We start from the raw sequence: 19,100 nt of genomic DNA, 5'->3' as shown, positions 1-19,100 counted from the left end.
AGGACACAGCTAGAAATGTGCTGGGCTGCAGCAGCTTCTGGAGTACCAGCCAGCCCTTGGCCTGCTACTGCCCAATGGTCGTTGCACAGGTCAAAGATTGGTCGTACTTGGTACTGGGTTTGGTGGAGGAGGAAGAGGGATTTAACAATCTCGCCGATTGGGGAGGCTTCCATGGAGGCGTTGGAGTCTTCCACAGATCCCGGGTTTTGGCACCACTGTAGAACCCTGGTGTTTGAGAATGTGGAGGAAGACCTGGGAGTGATGCAGAACTTTAGCTGAACCCTGGGATTGTGTTAATTTAGTCCGCATTTTTCAACACACTCTCAAAAACTCAACAAAAAAGGATAACAGAAGAGGTTCCATCACGGACTTGCAGCTTTTGCTCTGCCAAGTTCACAGTTGAAGTTCACGCTCTGCGGCAATCATCACACGTTACCTGCCAGTTCAGCCCACCTCCTCTCTGTCCACAGCTGATGTTCGACCACTCCCTGCGGCGACACACACATACTTCCTGCTTTTCGCCATGTGTTACAGAAGACTTCACCTCCAGTGTGTGAAGCACAAGACATCTCTGAGGCATGCCGGCTAAATTTTTTCTGTCACCTATGTTGGCTATACCCTATGATCTCTGTGATGGTAAAGAGTCCCTGCCAGGAGGTTTCTTTATGCATTGTATGCTATACTTTTATTACCTAGTGGACCCCATGCCTTGAGAGAGAGAGTGAGATTTATGCTGTTACTGGCAGAGCTTGAGAGTGGGCTTGAGAGTTTACTTACCCAGGATTAGAGACCACAAAGAAGTTTCCAGGCCTCCTAAAAACAAATGTTCCCTGGGGGTGTGTGGGGATGGAGCCCTGTGAAGCAAACTGACCCCTGTCCTGCCTGGCCGTCTTATGTCTGCCTCCAGGCTTCACAGAGGGTGTCGCTCCACCTCTGATCTTTGCAGAGGGCATCACTGTGCCTCTGGGCTTCACAGAAAGCGTCACTCTGCCACCCTGCTCCGCTGAGGCCCATTCTGCCTGGCTGTTCTGTGCCCTCCTTCCAGTTTTGCAAAAATGTTTGTAGCATGAACAGTTCATGTTTGTTTCTGTCATGTGACAGTGTTGGCGCATGTGCATTTTTGTTTATATCACCATGTGCGGTTTGTTTTTATTCATCTGTCTTGTCATTGGTTTATCTTCCCATTGTCACTTATCTTTCAGTTCCTCCCTTGATTAGTTTGTGTATTTAAGCCCTGGGGTTTAAATTGTCTCAATGCATAGTCCTATCTTGCATTTATTCTCATTAAGTTCTAATCCTTGTTTTCTAGTTTCCGAGGATTATCCTATTTTGTTTCTGCCTGACTGTGTTATGACCCCCACTATGGATTGTGGCTGTGAATATAACTGTTTTGGAATTACCTCAATAAAATAGACACTGAGTTTACACACTTATGCATTCTGCTTCTCACTATGCTTTACATGTAGACTACTTTATTTTAGATTTTGATCTTCAACAATCTATCTGTAACTCTATCTTAAAAAATTAATAATTTGTTTTTACTAACAGCACATTTCATAACTACTTTTTATTTATTTAGTTGATATATGAGGTTCTTACATAAGCAACATTTGTAGAGGGTGTATATAGTGCTTCATAGCAGTTTTATAAATGCAAAATTGATTACTACTTTAGTTTGAGGGCATGAAAAGCATTAATTTAGCTGATATTTGTCCTTTTTAAATAAGTAAAACTGCAGTTGATAATATTTGAATGCAAATAGACCACCAACATTTCAGCTGAGAAACAGCCAATTCTTCTCAATGCTCATATATAATGCAGGTGCTGTAAGTAGACTAAAAGCTAAGATGATGGTGGTTACTTAATGTACTGTATGTGTTAGAGCTACATTAATGTGTTTTAAGTAAAAAAGGACCTAGTAACTTTGACAAAATCCCATGACGTTTTTTTTTATAAAAGATTCATGTAATGCTTAAGAATGTTTAATGCTGAACATAGGTACAATTCAAAGTGTTACCAGAAATTAAAACTGAAATTTGCCATGTGCTATTGAAACTCCTTTATGAATTATATATTGGGGTTTGGGGGGGTGAGAGGGAGATATTGTTAGGTACGCTTTTTGACCCATAATGGTTAAGGACAATGTGCAAGCTGGGACTTCGGCAAGACAAGCTATGACAGCATAACTAAAAGGGAGATGACAGCATAACTAAAAGCCAGAAGATAACACAGACATGAGGGTGCCCTGTGACCTAAATTGGCCAGCCACTCCACTCTCAACAAACCTGAGTGAACGTGTGAGAGTAGCAACAGCATCCAAACATCCCAGTTCACCAAAACACTCTATGCCTGTGAAGCCTCCAGATCTGCTCCTTTACCTAAGAAAGACTATTCACAAAAGGCTTGAATAAATAAATATGTTTTCAGCCTAGACTTAAACACTGAGACTGTGTCTGAGCCCCAAAAACTAAGTGGAAGGCTTTTCCATAACTGTGGGGCTTTGTAAGAAAAAGCTCTACCTCCTGCTGTAGCCTGCACTATTTGAGGTACCAACAAATAGCCTGCACCTTTTGATTAAAGTAGGTGTGGCAGATCATAAAAGACCAAAAGTTCACTCAGATACTGAGGCACTAGACCATACAGTGCTTATAATCAATATTTTATAGTATTTTATAATTAATGCAAAATTTGATTGGGAGCCAATGCAGTGTGGATAAGATGGGGAGATGTAGTCATATCTTCTGGTTCTAGTAAGGACTCTTGCTACTGCATTCTGGACTAACTGTAGCTTGTTTATGCACCCACTGGAACATCCAAATGAAAGACTGGAGTCAATAATCACACCAAGGTCTTTTTCTGCTGCACATAATGAAACAGAAACGCCATCCAGAGTTATTATGTAATCAGAAAGTTTACTTCTAGCTGCATGTTGTCCTAGTACAAGTACTTCTCTCTTGTCAGAATTAAGTAAAAGGAAGTTAATAAGCATCCGGTGTCTAAAGTCCTTTACACATTCCTCAACTTTATTAAGCTGGTGTCTGTCATCTGACTTTGCTGAAACATACAATTGTGTGTCATCAGCATAACAGTGGAAGCTAAAACCATGTTTACGAATAATTTTGCCCAGAAGTAGCATATATAAAGAAAAGAGCAGTGGGCCTAAAACAGAACCTTGCGGAACACCAAACTTTACCTTAGTATGTGTAGAGAAGTCACCATTTACATCTACAAACTGATAACGATCAGTCAAATAAGACCTGAGTCAGGAAAGGGCCGTTCCCCTAATGCCAACAACATTTTCTAGTCTATCAAGGAGAATAGCATGATCAGTGGTATGAAAAGCTGCACTGATGTCAAGCAACACAAGCAAGGAGAGATAACCCTGATCAGAGGCAAGTAGTAAGTCATTTACCACTTTAACTAGTGCTGCCTCTGATTCATGAATGTTATTCCTATCTAGGTATGAACATAACTGCTGTGCTATGTAGGTATGAACATAACTGCTGTGCTATAACCTTTTCTAGGAGCTTGGAGATAAATGGGAGGTTTGATATTGGCCTATATTTGGACAATTGGCAGGGGTCGAGGTCAGTTTTTTTTAAATCAGGGGTTTGATAACTGCTAGTTTAAAAGATTTAGGTACATAGCCAGTGCTAACGGAAGAAATGTTTGTTTTAGAAGAGATTTGATTGCTTCTGGAATTATCTGTTTGAAGAAACATGTAGGTAAGGGATCTAGTATACAAGTTGATGATTTTGATGAGGAATTTAGTGAGATTAGTACAATCTCTTGAAGGGAGTAAAACATTCTAATCATTGATCTGATATTGTTTTATTATCTACAGCGTTAGTTATAAAACTGTCTGGATTTAAATTAATAGTCTGAATTTTTTGCCTGATATTTTCAATTTTGCCATTGAAAAAAATCATGAAGTCATCACTGCTATATAATGATTGTGTGCATGTTTCTGTTGTGGTCTTATTCCTATTTAATTTTGCTACCGTATTAAATAAGAATCTAGGATTATTTTTGTTAGCTTCTATTAGGGTGGAGAGATACGTTGATCTAGCAGAGCTAAGAGGTTTAATATAGTTCAGGAGGCTCTCCTTGCATGCTGTTTGAAATACTACCAATTTAGTTTGATGCCATTTACGTTCTAGTTTTCTAGTGGTCTGTTTTAAAGTGTGTGTTTGATCATTATACCAGGGTGCTAGCTTTTTCTCTCTAATTATTTTTCTTTTAAGTGGAGCTACCTTATCTATATAGTGGAACGTTATAGTGGAACGTTGACTCTAAGCATTCAGTTGCTTGATCAAGTCGTGTGGGGTCAGATGGTGATCCAATCATAGTTGATAACTCTGGGAGATTATTGAAAAAACTCTGTGCAGTAGCTGACATGAATGTACGTTTGATGGGGTAGCATGGCATGGTGCAAACATTATGATTAAGACACGTTTTAAATGAGATGAGATAATGATATGAGACAGCTTCAGACTGCGAAATGTGACTATATTTTCTATATTTAATCCAAATGTTAAGATAGAGTATCCTATAACCAGAGCTCTTTCAAGTTTCTCAGTGGGTGCTTCACTGAGGAGAGTAAACCTGTTGGACACGTGAATTGGAGAGGAGTGGTACTCCCATGGGCAAGCATTAGCGTTAGCTTTGGCTTTGCACTTATGCCGCTGAGTCATCACCCAATCGCCCTGCTGTGAGGGCTCTAATGTCGGAGTTGGGGCATTGCTATCTCTGCCTAAGGCATCCAGACTTTCCCCTACAGAAACTATGCTGTTCTTGCTCTTGCTAACCCTCTTTAGAGTCTGGATGTGCACCTCTAATGCTGCAATCTTCTCTGTCAGAGAGCTAACTAATATTCACTTATCACAAATAAAGCTATTACTAACGACGGAGGAAGAACAACTAAACATCCTGCACTCAACACAATGAACAAGCTGAATGTTTGACATGTTGCTTAACGTACTTTATTTGAAGATTAATTGACATTATTTTACACGGATTCAGGTGGATGGCCTCTGCTCATTGTCTTTAGACAAAAAACAAAAGCATTCTTCAAAAAAATGACAATACAGCAAAGGGAAAGTGAAAAATACAACAGATGGAAACAGTAGTGCAGTTATTGATGAAAAAAAGAAACAGTATAGTTTAAACACCAACGCAGGCAAGAGACTCTCGGCAACCTATTCAAAAACAGGAACTAGGTCACAAGATTTTTGTTACATACAAGGAATTTAAGCAGGGTCGTCACTGGAAAGACTTGGTCATTGATGGATCTTTAATTGTGGGTGCCAAATTTAAAAAATAAATAAATAAAAGTCTACATTGTCCCCACTATAAGTGAGCACAAATTTATTCTATATATAAATTTTTGCTCTTTTCGTGAAGTTCACATCAATAATCTGGAGTTGACTGTATGCACATGTTTTCTGGGTTAGGGTTGTGATGATTCTTGATTTTTTATTTATTTTGTTTGTTTGTTTTAAACAAGAGTAGCATCTGCAGCACCAAAGTTTCTCTGTCTTGTGGACACTGAGGTACTGATGATCAGTCTCCTCTGGTAACCTGGCTTGATCCCTAAATATTCTCAAATGTAATGACAGGTTTGACATTCTCTAAACATCTGCCTTCTAGTTTACTCATTTCAACTCTTCTTTTCCATTTCCCCTTCTCTCCTTTTCTGTATTTTTCTCTGCAGATTCTGGCTGGCAGACTGTCAGCAAGTGAGTGATACAGTTGCTCTGGCAACTCTGATTTACAAGGAGTTGATTTGTGTGCCATACCTTGCCAAATTTGTGGTGTTTGCAAAGCCCATTGATGTGGCAGAGGCACAGCTGCGTTGCTTCTGTATGACTGACGATAAGGTGGACAAAACACTTGAGCAACAGGAAGACTTTGAGGAAGTGGCCAGGAGCAAAGATACTGAGGTGTGGACCATGACGCACACTTGCAGGGTGAACACAGACAATGGCTTAATTGCAGACAAATTTGTACAGTTAAACACATGGCTATTCATGTGTACATATACAGGCACATCTAGAAACATTTCTGTCACTACTTCACATATAGCATATTATGCAAAATTTTACTTAATGTGTAAAAATATAGGGCAAGCATAAGCCAAACTGGTTTGATTGGTCCTGTTACACTAACTGCAGATTTCAGAGGGAAAGCCTATCTATGTGCATTGCTACGGCAATCTGTCTCCTGCCAGCAAGATCAGCCAGCAGCTTTTTTTCACCTTCGATGCCTTCAAAGAGAATCGACTACCTTTTATTGTCAAGGTGTGTATGTTTGTGTGTAATGTGTGTTTGTTTGGATGTGTGTTTGTTTGGATGTGTGAGAGAAAGAACGAGTAAGAGACTGTCAATCCAGCAGTGTAAGTAACTGGTCACTCCTCATTCTTACAGAGGTATCTTCTTACAGAGGTATCATATTCGAAAAGTTATGGATACAGACTTATGTTTGAAAAAGGACTGGAATTAATTGGTATGAAACGCTATCATGCCCAGTAGTGATTTTGAACTGATGCCGAATCAGTAACTTTGTTATGGTAGTATCATCTGTATCTATATGATAAAATGTGTACTGTATGTACACTTATAGCTGTTGTGCAAGTATCTGTTTATACTTTCTGGTGTTTGCTTAGGTGTGGGACATAGGACAGGAGCCATGTGGAAGACTCGCATTTCTCAAAGAGCTGAAGACTACTAAAGGCCTTGCACAGAGCACTATCTGCAACCTTAATTTCACACTGCCAGCACAAAAGAAGGTGCAAAAAGTACACACATAATCTCCCTCTTGTTCAGACACACACACACACACACACAAGTTCACATGAGAATATAGCTGCAAGCAGCAGTTAAGGGGGCCAAGCACTTTCTGTCCTCACTCTTTAAAATTCAAAATGGCCAACTTTGTTTGCAAAATCACAAAGCATTACATCATTAATGATTTACTGATCTTTATTTACAACACACATCAATTACATTATTATGTAACATTGTGTTACATGACACAATGTTAGCACCATTGTTAGCATCAAGAGAAAGAACAACCATGATTGCAGGTTAAGTGGTTCAAAAGTTATGAGCAGTTTTACAAATTTGTGAAATATAGTGCCCCCTACAGGGAATTTAGACAATCTTTGTGCCCCTTAGGATAAGGTCATTTTCATCTACGTAGGAAATTAGCTACTGACATTAAGCCGCCTGCATCTGCCACCAAAATATGTAGGGGGAACTAGCAGATCAGCTCAGAGGGGGAAATTTTGCAAACTTAATATTTTAATAGCTGATCAACTATTTGTCCAGCGATAAGCTGAAATTAGTGTATTTATTAACTGTGCATGGGATATTACCTCCATGGCATTAATATCAATATAGTGAAAACACTATATTACGACGACAATAACAAGATCGGCAGTTTAAGGCAGTAAATTGTAAGCACAGAGACATAAGACACTTGCCTTTAAAATCAGATGAGATTTTATTAAACTATTCTAAAACACAGAAACTTATATAACACAAACGCACACACAAACACACAAGGGTCAAACAGAGAAGGGTTTTGAACAGAGAACGAATGAAATCCGGAGTTTCTAGGACTGTATGCTATTTCTCAGACCATGACCTGAATGAACCATCAACTTGTCAATTTAACCTTCGTTTTGTTTAGAAGGGCTTTAAACTTTGTATTAAAAGCACCAGTTGAGCAAGAATCTGGAGGTACTGTACTTGCTTTTAAGTTGCTCTAGATGTGGATTCAACAGCGGTCTGGTTGCTTTTGAGTGGCGTCTCGGAGGACCAATCAGGATGGTGAATGGAGTGAGGAGTGCACCAGCGGAGTCCCGGAGTCTCGTAGGCGGATTGCCGGAAGGGCACTTGATGAGCGTGGTGGCAGTTCTTTGGCATTGTCACGACTGGAGTCGTGAGGCTTCAGAGGAACTGGTTGTTACAGACTTGGCTAAGGCTCAGAGCAAGCATGATCTCCTCATTGTGTCGGGGGCAAGAACTTCTGAATCTCTTGGCTGACAAGAACTCCCAAGTTGTTGATGGATGAGAACTCTCCTTGAGTAGTTCATTGATGAGAATCTTTATTGACGAGAAGTCCCAATAGCCTTGAGTCGACTCTTGAAGTTCTTAATGGACAAGGACTCGCAACAGACTTGAGACGACTTTTGAAGTTGTGAATGGACAAGGACTCACTGTTTCCTTTGTGTCCGAGGGTTTTAACCCTTTCCAGTTGGGCTGACCCCAGAGTGCTTGCTCCAATCAGCAGAATCTTGGGGCAGGGTGTATACTGCATTCTTCTCTTCTGACACTAATTACCATAAAGGTCTCTGAGTAATGTGCTTTTTCTAATTTTCCACAATATAAAGTTAGAATTTTGGTTGTGAATATTGTAACTTGGATGTAATACATTGTACTCAAATTTACTTTATCCCAGCCCTTAGGAAATTAAATAATGATCACACACATAACAAACATCACATAATTGCTGTTATTGATACACTCATTAACATTATCAAACCTGTTAAATAATCAGAAGCATCAAAATGAACTGGCGACTATAGGCATGATACATATAAGGCATGACATTAAAAAGGCAGCAAGTTTTTTCAAACCATGGTGCATTATTTTAAGAGTCATTGTTCTTTCAGGAGATGTAAGGTAAACTGATGCATTTGTTAAAGCTGGATTCTGTGGAATGATTGGTGAGAGCATGGGGATCTTTGTGTTCCCAGGGCGAGAACAAAGGTTTCATTACAGTCCTCAACCTGTGTTAACCCTTTCTTGAGGCCTCCCTGGGTGAGTCACCCTGAGTAGACACTAGCATTAACTTGGTTCCTCAGGGTCTGCAAGTGTGGGTCCATGGTATTAGGGTTCTTGTGGCATTCTGTGGAGTTCTTGTGTAAAGTTTGGTCAGGCTTCTCTGGTTTTGTTGCTGCCTGTTTAGTTAAAATCCTACCTACAATCTACAAAGTTTGGTCAAAATCCATCACACCATTGCTGAAATATGCCACTTACTTATTTGGTGATTTCACCACCAAATATGTTTGAGCATTATGGATGAACTATCCATCATATCAAAAGTCTTCGAAACAAGTTTTGTTCAGACCTGTCTCCTGTTGCTCTCTTCCAAATTCCACAATTCAACAAAATTTGAAGGAGAAGAAGCAAAAAAAAAAAGTTTTTTTGTTAAAATTCAAAATGGCCAACTTTCTGTTTGACAAATCACAAATTCTTTAGAAGAACAACACCTTCAATGGAAATGATGGAAACAAGAATCTTGATTTGATGTTGAATTGTTTAAAAGTTTTGAGCACTTACATATATGAATTTGCACATTATAGCATCACCTAGACGTGAATTTAGACAAAGCTTTTTGGAGACCCTTATGATGAAGTCCTTCAGTTATCTACAAAGGTTGGTCAAAATTCATCACATGGTTGCAGAGATATGCCCTCACTTCCTGTTTGGCAGCTTCATAATAAAAATCATTTGTGTGTTATTGACGAAAACACCTTTTTTCAGACTGGTCTCATGATGCTGCAAGCCAAATTTGGTGATGATTGGACAAAATTTGTAGGAGAAGAAGCTAAACGAAACAGTTTGGCCAATGGCCGACTTGCTGTTTAAGAAATCACAATTTTTTTACATCCACAACATCAACGCCTTCAAGGGAATCAACAGGAACAAGAATCTAGATTTAATGAAAAGCAATTCACAATTTACAAGCAATTTTACAAATTTGTTAATTATGGTTGTACCTGGTGGTGAATTTAGATAAAACTTGCTCTCCTATATGCTATACTCTGAAGCCATTTGGGTTTGAGATCAAAAGATGAACATGAGATGACAGATCAGAATTTCAGCTTTCAATTCCTGATATTTATATCTAGATGTGTTAAACAACTTAGAACATGGTACCTTTTGTTTAAACCCACACATTTTTCAAGTGATAAAAAATACTGGAACATGTGACTGACAGCTGCTTCTTGTTACCCAGTTAGATTGATTGTTTAAATAATTAATAGCTCTAAATGTCTACTCTTGGTTTGAGCCCTAGTTTTCACCTGTGAAGACTGCATTTGTTGTTAAAAAGGATAAACCAACATGAACACCAGAGATCTGTCTGTGGGAGAAAAGCAAGCCAATCTAAAGTTGAGAAAAGAGGGGAAATTGATCAGAGCCATTTCACAAGCATTGGGCATAACCAATACAACAATTTGGACTGTGCTCAAAAAGAACAGGTTGAAAAATTGAACAGGTTGGCCAAGACAAACACCACCAGTTGATGACAGAATCATTGTGCGAGCTGTGAAGAAAAACCCAAAAACAACTGTCAGTGACATCACCAACAACCTCCACAAGACTTCAAGAGCAGAAATATAGAGGCCATACCACAAGATACCACTCATCAGCAGTAAGAATTGGAAGGCCAGATTGGAATTTGTAAAGAAAAAGTTCTGGAACCAAGATTAACCTCTTCCAAAGTGATGAAAAGGCCAAAGTGTGAAGATAGAAAGGATGGTGCCAGATCATTGTCACACGCTTTATCATTGTGGTGCCGGATCTTTATATCCTCGGATCTATACATACTCATTTACATACTTGTATAAAGAAACTTATTCATATTTGATGTATAAAGAAACTATATTTAATTTGTAACAGTGTTAGCATGGTTTGTTTTTAGCCTGCTAGCGTGGTTTTATTCGTAGCCTGAAACCTAGTGTGAGGAACTAGCAGAGGATGCTACTGACACCTTGTTATTTGTTAAAAATGATAATACTCACTGATTCTTCTGGCTGTGAAGCCTGCTCCCAACTGATTGAAAGGGTTACGAATTTGAGAGCAGAATATCTGTGCTTCACCAAATTAAGGAGGACAAAGAGCTACTACACATAATGCTAGCTACTGCAAATGCCAGTACCACAGAAACAATTTAATTAAAATTCAGTTTCCTACCTATATCTTCCTTATTTTCACAGACATACCTTGAACTCACTTTATTAAATGTTAGGTACATTACAAAGAATACAGATCTTATTGGTGATCTAATTGTAGACCATGAGCTTGATTTTATATTTCTCACTGAAACATGGTTATCTTCAATGCTATACATAGGGTAGATAGGGAGGTGGAGTTGCATGTGTGTACAGAGGTGTGTTTGAGTGCAATAATGTAAAGTTCTTTGAATATGTTGCTTGTGTAGTATGCCGAAATCCTTCAACTATTTTTGTAGTCTTTTATAGAGCACATAAAAGTAATACAGAGTTGAATTTTGGAACCATAGTGTTTTGTCAACGAGCTATGATAAAATTCTCCAAGCTGGAGTTTGGAGTCTTTTTTTTTCGTTTTAATTGACTTAACTGTACCAAAGGTTATCAGAGAATATTAGGTAAAGAAGCATTATGTTAGGCAAGAAACAACTGAGCAATTTGCACATCTCATAGAAAATGCATTTAGTAAATCACTGTTTCTCTCCACTAGTGGCTTACTTCACACACTTAATGCTAAATTAAGAGATTCATTTGACTTAATTGCTCCTGAAAGATTGAAAAGGTTTACAGCATCTCAGAATGTTCCATGGAAGATAGCTCAAGTTAAACAGCTTAAGACTGTACTATCAGTTAGCTGAACGCGTATGGAGAAAAAAAATTACAAGTGCACCATGAGTCTCAAGAAACACAGTTCTATTTATAACACTGCTATTCACTGCTAGTCATGGCAATTACAGTACTGACATTTAATCACACACAAAAACAAGGGCAATGTCAAAGTACTGTTTTCTGTAATGGACCATCTGATTAATCCACAATGCAGAAATCAACACACACACACACACACCATAATTCTTCTTTAAATTTTTCATATTTGGGTTTGCGTATTTATATTCGGGTTTGAGGCTTTTACTATGTGCATGTGCTTATTTAGGCTTTTGGAGCAATTGGCAGTCAGGAGGGTATTTATTTTTAGTTTTAGGGCAATAAGAGGTCACTGGTGTATTTATTTTTTGGGTTTAGAGAAATTAGCAGGCAGGAAGTTATTTATATTTGGGTTTCAGGCAATTCTAGGTCACAGGGGTATAAAAAAGTTGAAAAAGTTATTTTAGACAATTTATACTCCAAGCTAGAGTGCTGTTGACATCACCCACTGTCTATAATTTGACATGACGGGTCCTGGTGTACCCAGATTTGACCATGTGAATTTTGGTGGTTGTCCTGACAAATAAACAAGTGTATCAGGAGAACGGATGAATATTTCCAAAAGCTGCAAGCACACTGCTTCAGATCAGACCGGACATGTTAGAGGTGGTTAGGTGACGATATCTCGAAAACTGTAGGAGGAGATATGCGTTGAATATCAGGTGGAATAATAATAACAAATAATAATAATAATAATAATAATAATAATCTTAGACCAATTAGTGTGTTACTTCCACAGAACAATAAATAAAATTTAATATAAATCAAATAACAATATTATTGCAAATTGTGCAATCCTAAGTATAATATATAATATAATAATATATCATGTGTTATAACGGTTTGAGTAAATTAAGCCCCACCTTGGAATGAATGATTGGTAGGCCGTGGCCATATTCTTTATAAATGTCCACAGATTTTTAATAATTATTGATGGACAGACTCTGCTGAATAATTTGACACCACAGATTGGAACATCTGGCAAAAATCCTAGGATTAGTTTGCAAAAGATGGGTTCACATATTAATCAAATTATTTAAAAAAAAAATGAGTGGGTGGGGCTAAATGTTCCAAAAGCAAATTTATGTTTCACATAAGCACATGAATCAGTTTTCTGTGGGTCACTAGAGGGACCTATTATTCATTTTTACTGTTGATGATTGTTCATTTTTAACCTTATCAGATGCCTGCTGAAAGCCAATTGGCCAACAGTGGCCTTGTATTTTTAAGCGACCAGGTTGTCATTAACAATACATCTACAAATTATGATAAAGATGCAGAATACCAAGTTTCAGCTAAATCAGACTTACAATTCCTGAGAAACAGTTTTCTGTATTGATGCACAAAACATGTGTTGGACCTCCTGATGTCTTTGTCCTGAATGGGCCTGTCAAGTTTTGTTCAAGTGCGTACAAAGAATCATAAGTTACAGATCTTTGAGTGAATTAGAATTAGACTTGGTTGGCAGGTGGTTACCACATTGTTCATAAATTTCAACAGGGCTTTGACAATTATTAAGCTCTACTGAGCCATTTGACATCAACGTTGTGAAGATTGGACAACTAATTTTATCTCTAGGCCTCACAGTTCTCAAGATATGGCCTAAAACATAACATGGTGCACTACAATGCCACCAGTATGCTCATTGGGCTCATCTCTCTTGCCTGAATAGAGGGAGGGAGTACTACATGATGGCAAAGTTTCACGTCTGTAGCATGTATGGTTTGTTCTGCACAACCTTCTAAAATTTTTTCCATTCATTCCTATGGGAAAAAAACACACTTTGAATGGCTGCTACGCAGGAACCAAATGACCTGTCAAAAGCTGTATATAAGCAGCCCTTTTCCAACCATACCAAACAATTTGGCATTGGTCTCGCTTCACAATGTGCAATCACTATCGTCCTGTACATCAAAATTCTGATTGGACAAAATTTGTAGGAGAAGAAGCAAAAAAATATGTTTTGAAACAATTCAAAATGGCTGACTTCCTGTTTAAGAAAGCGCTATTTTTTTATCAACAACATGAGCACTGTCAAGGAAATCCAGCGGAATAAGAATCTTGATTTAATGTTGAGTGGTTCAAAAGTTATGAGCAATTTTACAAATTTGTTAATTATAGCCCAACCTAGATATAAATTTAAACAAACCACCTTGGAGACCCTTACTGTGAGGTCTTTCAGTTATCTACAATGTTTGGTCAGAATACATCACACCATTGCTGAGATATGCCTTCACATCCTGTTTGTTGGCTTCACCATCAAATTCGTTTGCGTGTTCAATTCAATTCAATTATATTTGTAAACCATTTTTAACAATGGACATTGTCACAAAGCAGCTTTACCAAAATAAATGGATTAAAAAAACAAGATATTGTAAATATGTGAATTTATCCCTAATGAGCAAGCCAGAGGCAACAGTGGCAAGGAAAAACTTCCTGAGACAATATGAGGAAGAAACCTTGAGAGGAACCAGGCTCAAAAGGGAACCCATCCTCACCTGGGTGCAATGGATAGTGCAATTATAAATAAACCCCTTCTATTATTGTGTACTATATGGACAAATAGTGCAATTGTGCAACCAGTAAATTCATCACAGTTTTCACAAGAAGTCCGGATGGTTAAAATCTATCCACTGTCCACTGGAATAAGACCTGAGCCAGGAAACAGCCGTTCCTTTAATGCCTACTACATTTTCTTGTCTATCAAGGAGAATAGCATGATCAATGGTATCAAAAGCTGCACTAAGGTCAAGCAGCACAAGCAAGGAGACACAACCCTGATCAGAGGCCAGAAGTGAGTCATTTACCACTTTAACCAGTGCTGTCTCTGTGCTATGATGAGGCCTAAATCCTGACTGATACATTTCATGAATGTTATTCCTATGTAACTATGAGCATACAGTAGCTGCTGTGCTACAACCTTTTCTAGGATCTTGGAGATAAAGGGGAGGTTTGATATTGGTCTATAGTTAGACAGTGGACAGGGGTCAAGGTCAGGTTTTTTAATCAAGGGCTTGATAACTGCTGGTTTAAAAGATTTACATACAGTACATAGCCAATGCTAAGGGAAGAATTTATTATCTTTAAAAGAGGTTTGATTGTTTCAGGAATTATCTGTTTGAAGAAACAAGTAGGTAAAGGATCTAGTATACAGGTTGATTATTTTGATGAAGAAATTAGTGAAACTAGTTTGGTCTCTTCAAGGGGAGTAAAACATTGTAATTGTTGATCTGATATTACTATATTATCATCTACAGGGTTAGTTATAAAACTGTCTGGATTTAAATTAATAGTCTGAATTTTTTTCCTGATATTTTCAATTTTACCACTGAAAAAATTCATGAAGTCATTACTGTTATATAATGATTGCATGCCTGTTTCTATTGTGGTCTTATTCCTAGTTAATTTTGCTACAGTATTAAATAAGAATCTAGGATTATTTCTGTTATCTTCAATTAGGGTGGAGAGATACATTGATCTAGCAACACTAAGAGCTTTCCTACAGCTCAAAAGGCTCTCTTTCCATGCTATATGAAATACTATCGATTTAGTTTGACGCCATTTACGTTCTAGTTTTCGAGTGGTCTGTTTTAAAGTTTGTGTGTGATCGTTATACCAGGGTGCTAGCTTTTTCTCCCTATTTATTTTTCTTTTAAGTAGAGCTACCTTATCTAGCAAGTTGCAGAATGTTGATTCTAAGCATTCAGTTGCCTGGTCAAGTTCTTCGGGATCAGACGGTGATCCAATCATAGTTGATAAATCAGAGAGATTACTGATAAAACTCTGTACAGTTGTTGACGTGACAGTACATTTGACACGGTGATGTGGCAAGGTGCATATATTATGATTAAGACACATTTTAAATGAGATGAGGTAATGATCTGAGATAGCTTCAGACTGTGGAAATGAGACTATATTTTCAATATTTAATCCGAATGTTAGTAGTCTGACCACCACTATGGGTGAGTCCTATTACATTCTGATTAACCCCTTCTGAATTAAGAATAGACACAACTGCTGTTCTTAGATGGTTATCTGGATTATCAAAATGAATATTAAAGTCTCCAACAATTAATGCTTTGTCTAAGGAAACAACCAGGTTAGAGACGAAATCCACAAATTCATATAGGAATTCCGAATATGACCCTGGGGGTCTAAATAATAATTAGTGGAATCACCTGGGTAGACTTATTTTTGTGTTATGGACAAACCGTGCGATATATCAAAAATCAAAGTAACAGGGATAGTCTCACGATGCTGTGATTCAAATTTGGTGATGATTGGACAAACTGTATTTGAAAAATTTCAAAATGGTGGAAAATCCAATACTTTGTAGAACAGAATTAATAGGACAGAATAGAATAAATGCCTTTATTGTCATTGCACCTTGCAGTACAACAGAATTTGGTGTGCATCTCCCGATACGATTTTGTTTGACACACCAAGTACAGACACACATAAAACTAGAAAAATAAATAAATAGGTAGGTATGGAATAAAACAACTTTACTATAATATGCTAATATATACAGAGCAGTGGTAGAAAGGCACTAGCAGCTTAGAGAACAAGTTGTTCTTTTTTAATGTCCTTAGGAAATGGAGCCTTTGTTGTGCAAATTTTTTTGATAAGCACAATGGTATTCGTTGTCCCTGTAAGGGCTTCAGTGATGTGGGTTCCCAGGAATTTGAAACTGGAGACCCATTCCACAATATCACCATTGATGAGGAGGATGGTCCATGCTATGCCTGTGGAAATCAATGATTAGTTCTTTGGTTTTATTGGTGTTGAGTGAGAGGTTGTCATGTGGTCAATTCGCAGACTTTGTCCCTGTAAGCTGTCTCATCCTCATTTGCGATCAGCCCCACCACTCATCTAACATTGTGGTGTCCATTTGTTTGACCCAAAGAATCAGAGGAATGTGGAATGGCATTTCTAATACATTCCATTGCAGAGATATTATTGTAAATGTATGTCCGAATTTGCCCTGTTGGTGGCACTAGAGGGCTTGAGTGGCATACACCAAAATTGCTGTGAAGGTAGCTGAAACTGTCCTCTATCCCTCAAAAAAGTATTGTTTGTGTTGGTCTCACAATTCTCTCTTCCAAATTTCATGGCTGTGGGACAAAATTTGTAGGAGAAGAAGCGGAAAAAATGTTAGCTGTCAGGGGTATTTTTGCATTTGAGGATTACTTTTGAGGAGAAATGCCTGTCTGTGTCAAAGTGCAGGTACCTGCGCAGTGTGTGTGAGGCCCTTTGTGACATTCTGGAACTCTTAACTGACAAACTGTCCTTTTTGTAACTTTTATGGGTGTCTATTACAAAATTCAAACAGCAGGCTGAGTTTTGTCACCTCAAACAAACACTCAAAACTCAACCAGATCGAGTTAACTAATGACATGGTTAGTGTAAGGAGACTTTGCTGATCAATTTGATGCAATTTTATGATATTCAATTCAAGTTTTATTTGTATAGTGCTTTTAACAATGAACATTATCAAAATGCAGCTTTACAGAAATACATAAATTTCTGATATAAATTTTAAATTTATAAATTTATCCCTAATGAGCAAGCCAGAGACGACGGTGGCAAGGAAAAACTCCTTGAGATAATATGAGGAAGAAACCTTAAGAGGAACCAGACTCAAAAGGGAACCCATCCTTATCTAAGTGACACTGGATAGTGCTACTGTAATAATTCCCCTTCTATCATTGTGTACTATATAGTCAAAAAGTGCAAGTGTGTAACCAGGAACTTAGGAACTTATGAGCAACTTATGAATATGAGCATCAGAGTTATTTCTGAATTCATTATAGTTGTAACTATAAATAATTCCCTTATGTAACTGCATACTATATGGTCAAAAAGTGCAATTGTGTAACCACGAAAGTTCATTATAGTTTACACATGAAGTCTATTTTGTTGAAGTTATCAACTGTTCAGTGGTGGAGACTTGAGTGCAAAACTGTTCATAGCAGTTGCAGTCCTAAGGCTATCATAGCAATTGCAGTCCTAAGCTATCATAGCAAAACTGTTCATAGCGATTGCAGTCCTAAGCCATCTTTATGGTTTCTAGGTTGTACCATTCACAGTAATTTCATTGATCTTTAGGCTGTCTATGTGGGTCCATCCTCAGCAGCAGCGAGTGGTTTTCAGGCGATGAGAACGCCAACCAGAAGTAGGGCATCAAAATATTAGGTAGGTCATTATCATGTAATGGTTAAAGAAAATGTACATTGTGTGCAGAGTGCAAGCAGGGATTCTAGAAAGACTAGCTATGAAAGCATAAGTAAAAGGAAGAGCCAGAAGGTACAAGAGACATGAGGGCACCCTGAGCCAACACTGAGACTGTGTCTGAGTCCTGAACACTAACTGCAAGGCTGTTCTGTGGTAACTGTGGGGCTTTGTAAAAGAAAGCTCTGCCCCCCGCTGTAGCCTTCACTATTTGAGATACCAACAAAGTTGTTGTTGTTTGTTTTGGGGGTTTCTCCCTTCAGTTTCCTGTTCAGGAGGTGAAATGCATGCTCATTTGGGTCTGGTGATTGCCTTGCCCAGTCTAAAACCTTCCATTTTTTTTCCTGTGATGAAGTCCTGTGTTGTGTTAGCAGTGTGTTTTGGGTCATTGTCTTGCTGCGAAATAGACAGAATGTTTCTGTAGACCTCTGAATTCATTCTGCTGCTAACATCATGAGTTATATCATCAATAAAGATTGGTGAGCCGTTCCAGAAGCAGCCATGCCATGACACTACCTCCACAGTGCTTGACAGATGAGCTCGTATGTTTTGGATCATGAGCACCCCTTTCCTTCTCCACACATTGGCCATTTCATCACTTTGGTAGAGGATAATCTTGGTTCCAGAACATTTGCAAATTTCTTTGTGAATTCCAATCTTGCCTTCCGATTCTACTGCTGATGAGTGGATTGCATCTTGTGGTATGGGCTATATATTTCTGCTCTTAAAATCTTCTTCAAACGGTGGATTGTGATACCTTCACGCCTGGAGGTTGTTGGTAATGTCACTGACTGTTGTTTTTGGGCTTTTCTTCACAGCTCTGACAATGACACAGCTCTCTCAACTGCTGTTGTTTTCCTTGGCCAACCTGTTCCGTGTCTAGTTGTTACTACACCAGTGGTTTCTTTCTTTTTCAGGACATTCCAACTTGTTTTATTATCTATGCCCAATGCTTGTGCAATGGCTCAGATAATCTTGCTTTCCCCATAGACAGCTCTCTGGTCTTCATGTTGGTTTATTCTTTTTAACAACAAATGCAGTCTTCACAGGCTAAACCCTGGGCTTAAACCAATCAATCTAACAGGGCACACTTGGGTAACAAGAAATTTGTCAGTCACATGTTCCAATATTTTTGACCATTTGA

The 19,100-nt window shown here is 38.2% G+C and overlaps 1 protein-coding gene across 10 annotated transcripts in view; it reads left to right on the top strand.

Moving 5' to 3' along the window:
• The window catches only part of LOC113534106 (ankyrin-3-like), a 198,734-nt gene that overhangs the window by 115,490 nt on the left and 64,144 nt on the right, over positions 1 to 19,100 (top strand). For all 10 annotated transcript variants that reach the window (XM_053237301.1, XM_053237298.1, XM_053237296.1 and 7 more), the window contains 3 exons: positions 5,714 to 5,942; positions 6,174 to 6,299; positions 6,665 to 6,787. In XM_053237301.1, coding sequence (XP_053093276.1) covers positions 5,714 to 5,942; positions 6,174 to 6,299; positions 6,665 to 6,787 — 478 coding nt within the window. The remainder of the gene's footprint in view (positions 1 to 5,713; positions 5,943 to 6,173; positions 6,300 to 6,664; positions 6,788 to 19,100) is intronic.

Source organism: Pangasianodon hypophthalmus, chromosome 10, assembly GCF_027358585.1.
Source record: "Pangasianodon hypophthalmus isolate fPanHyp1 chromosome 10, fPanHyp1.pri, whole genome shotgun sequence".
Lineage (NCBI taxonomy): Eukaryota > Metazoa > Chordata > Actinopteri > Siluriformes > Pangasiidae > Pangasianodon > Pangasianodon hypophthalmus.
The sequence above is the reverse complement of the archived record's forward strand: the minus strand, read 5'-3'. Positions and strand labels throughout refer to the sequence as shown.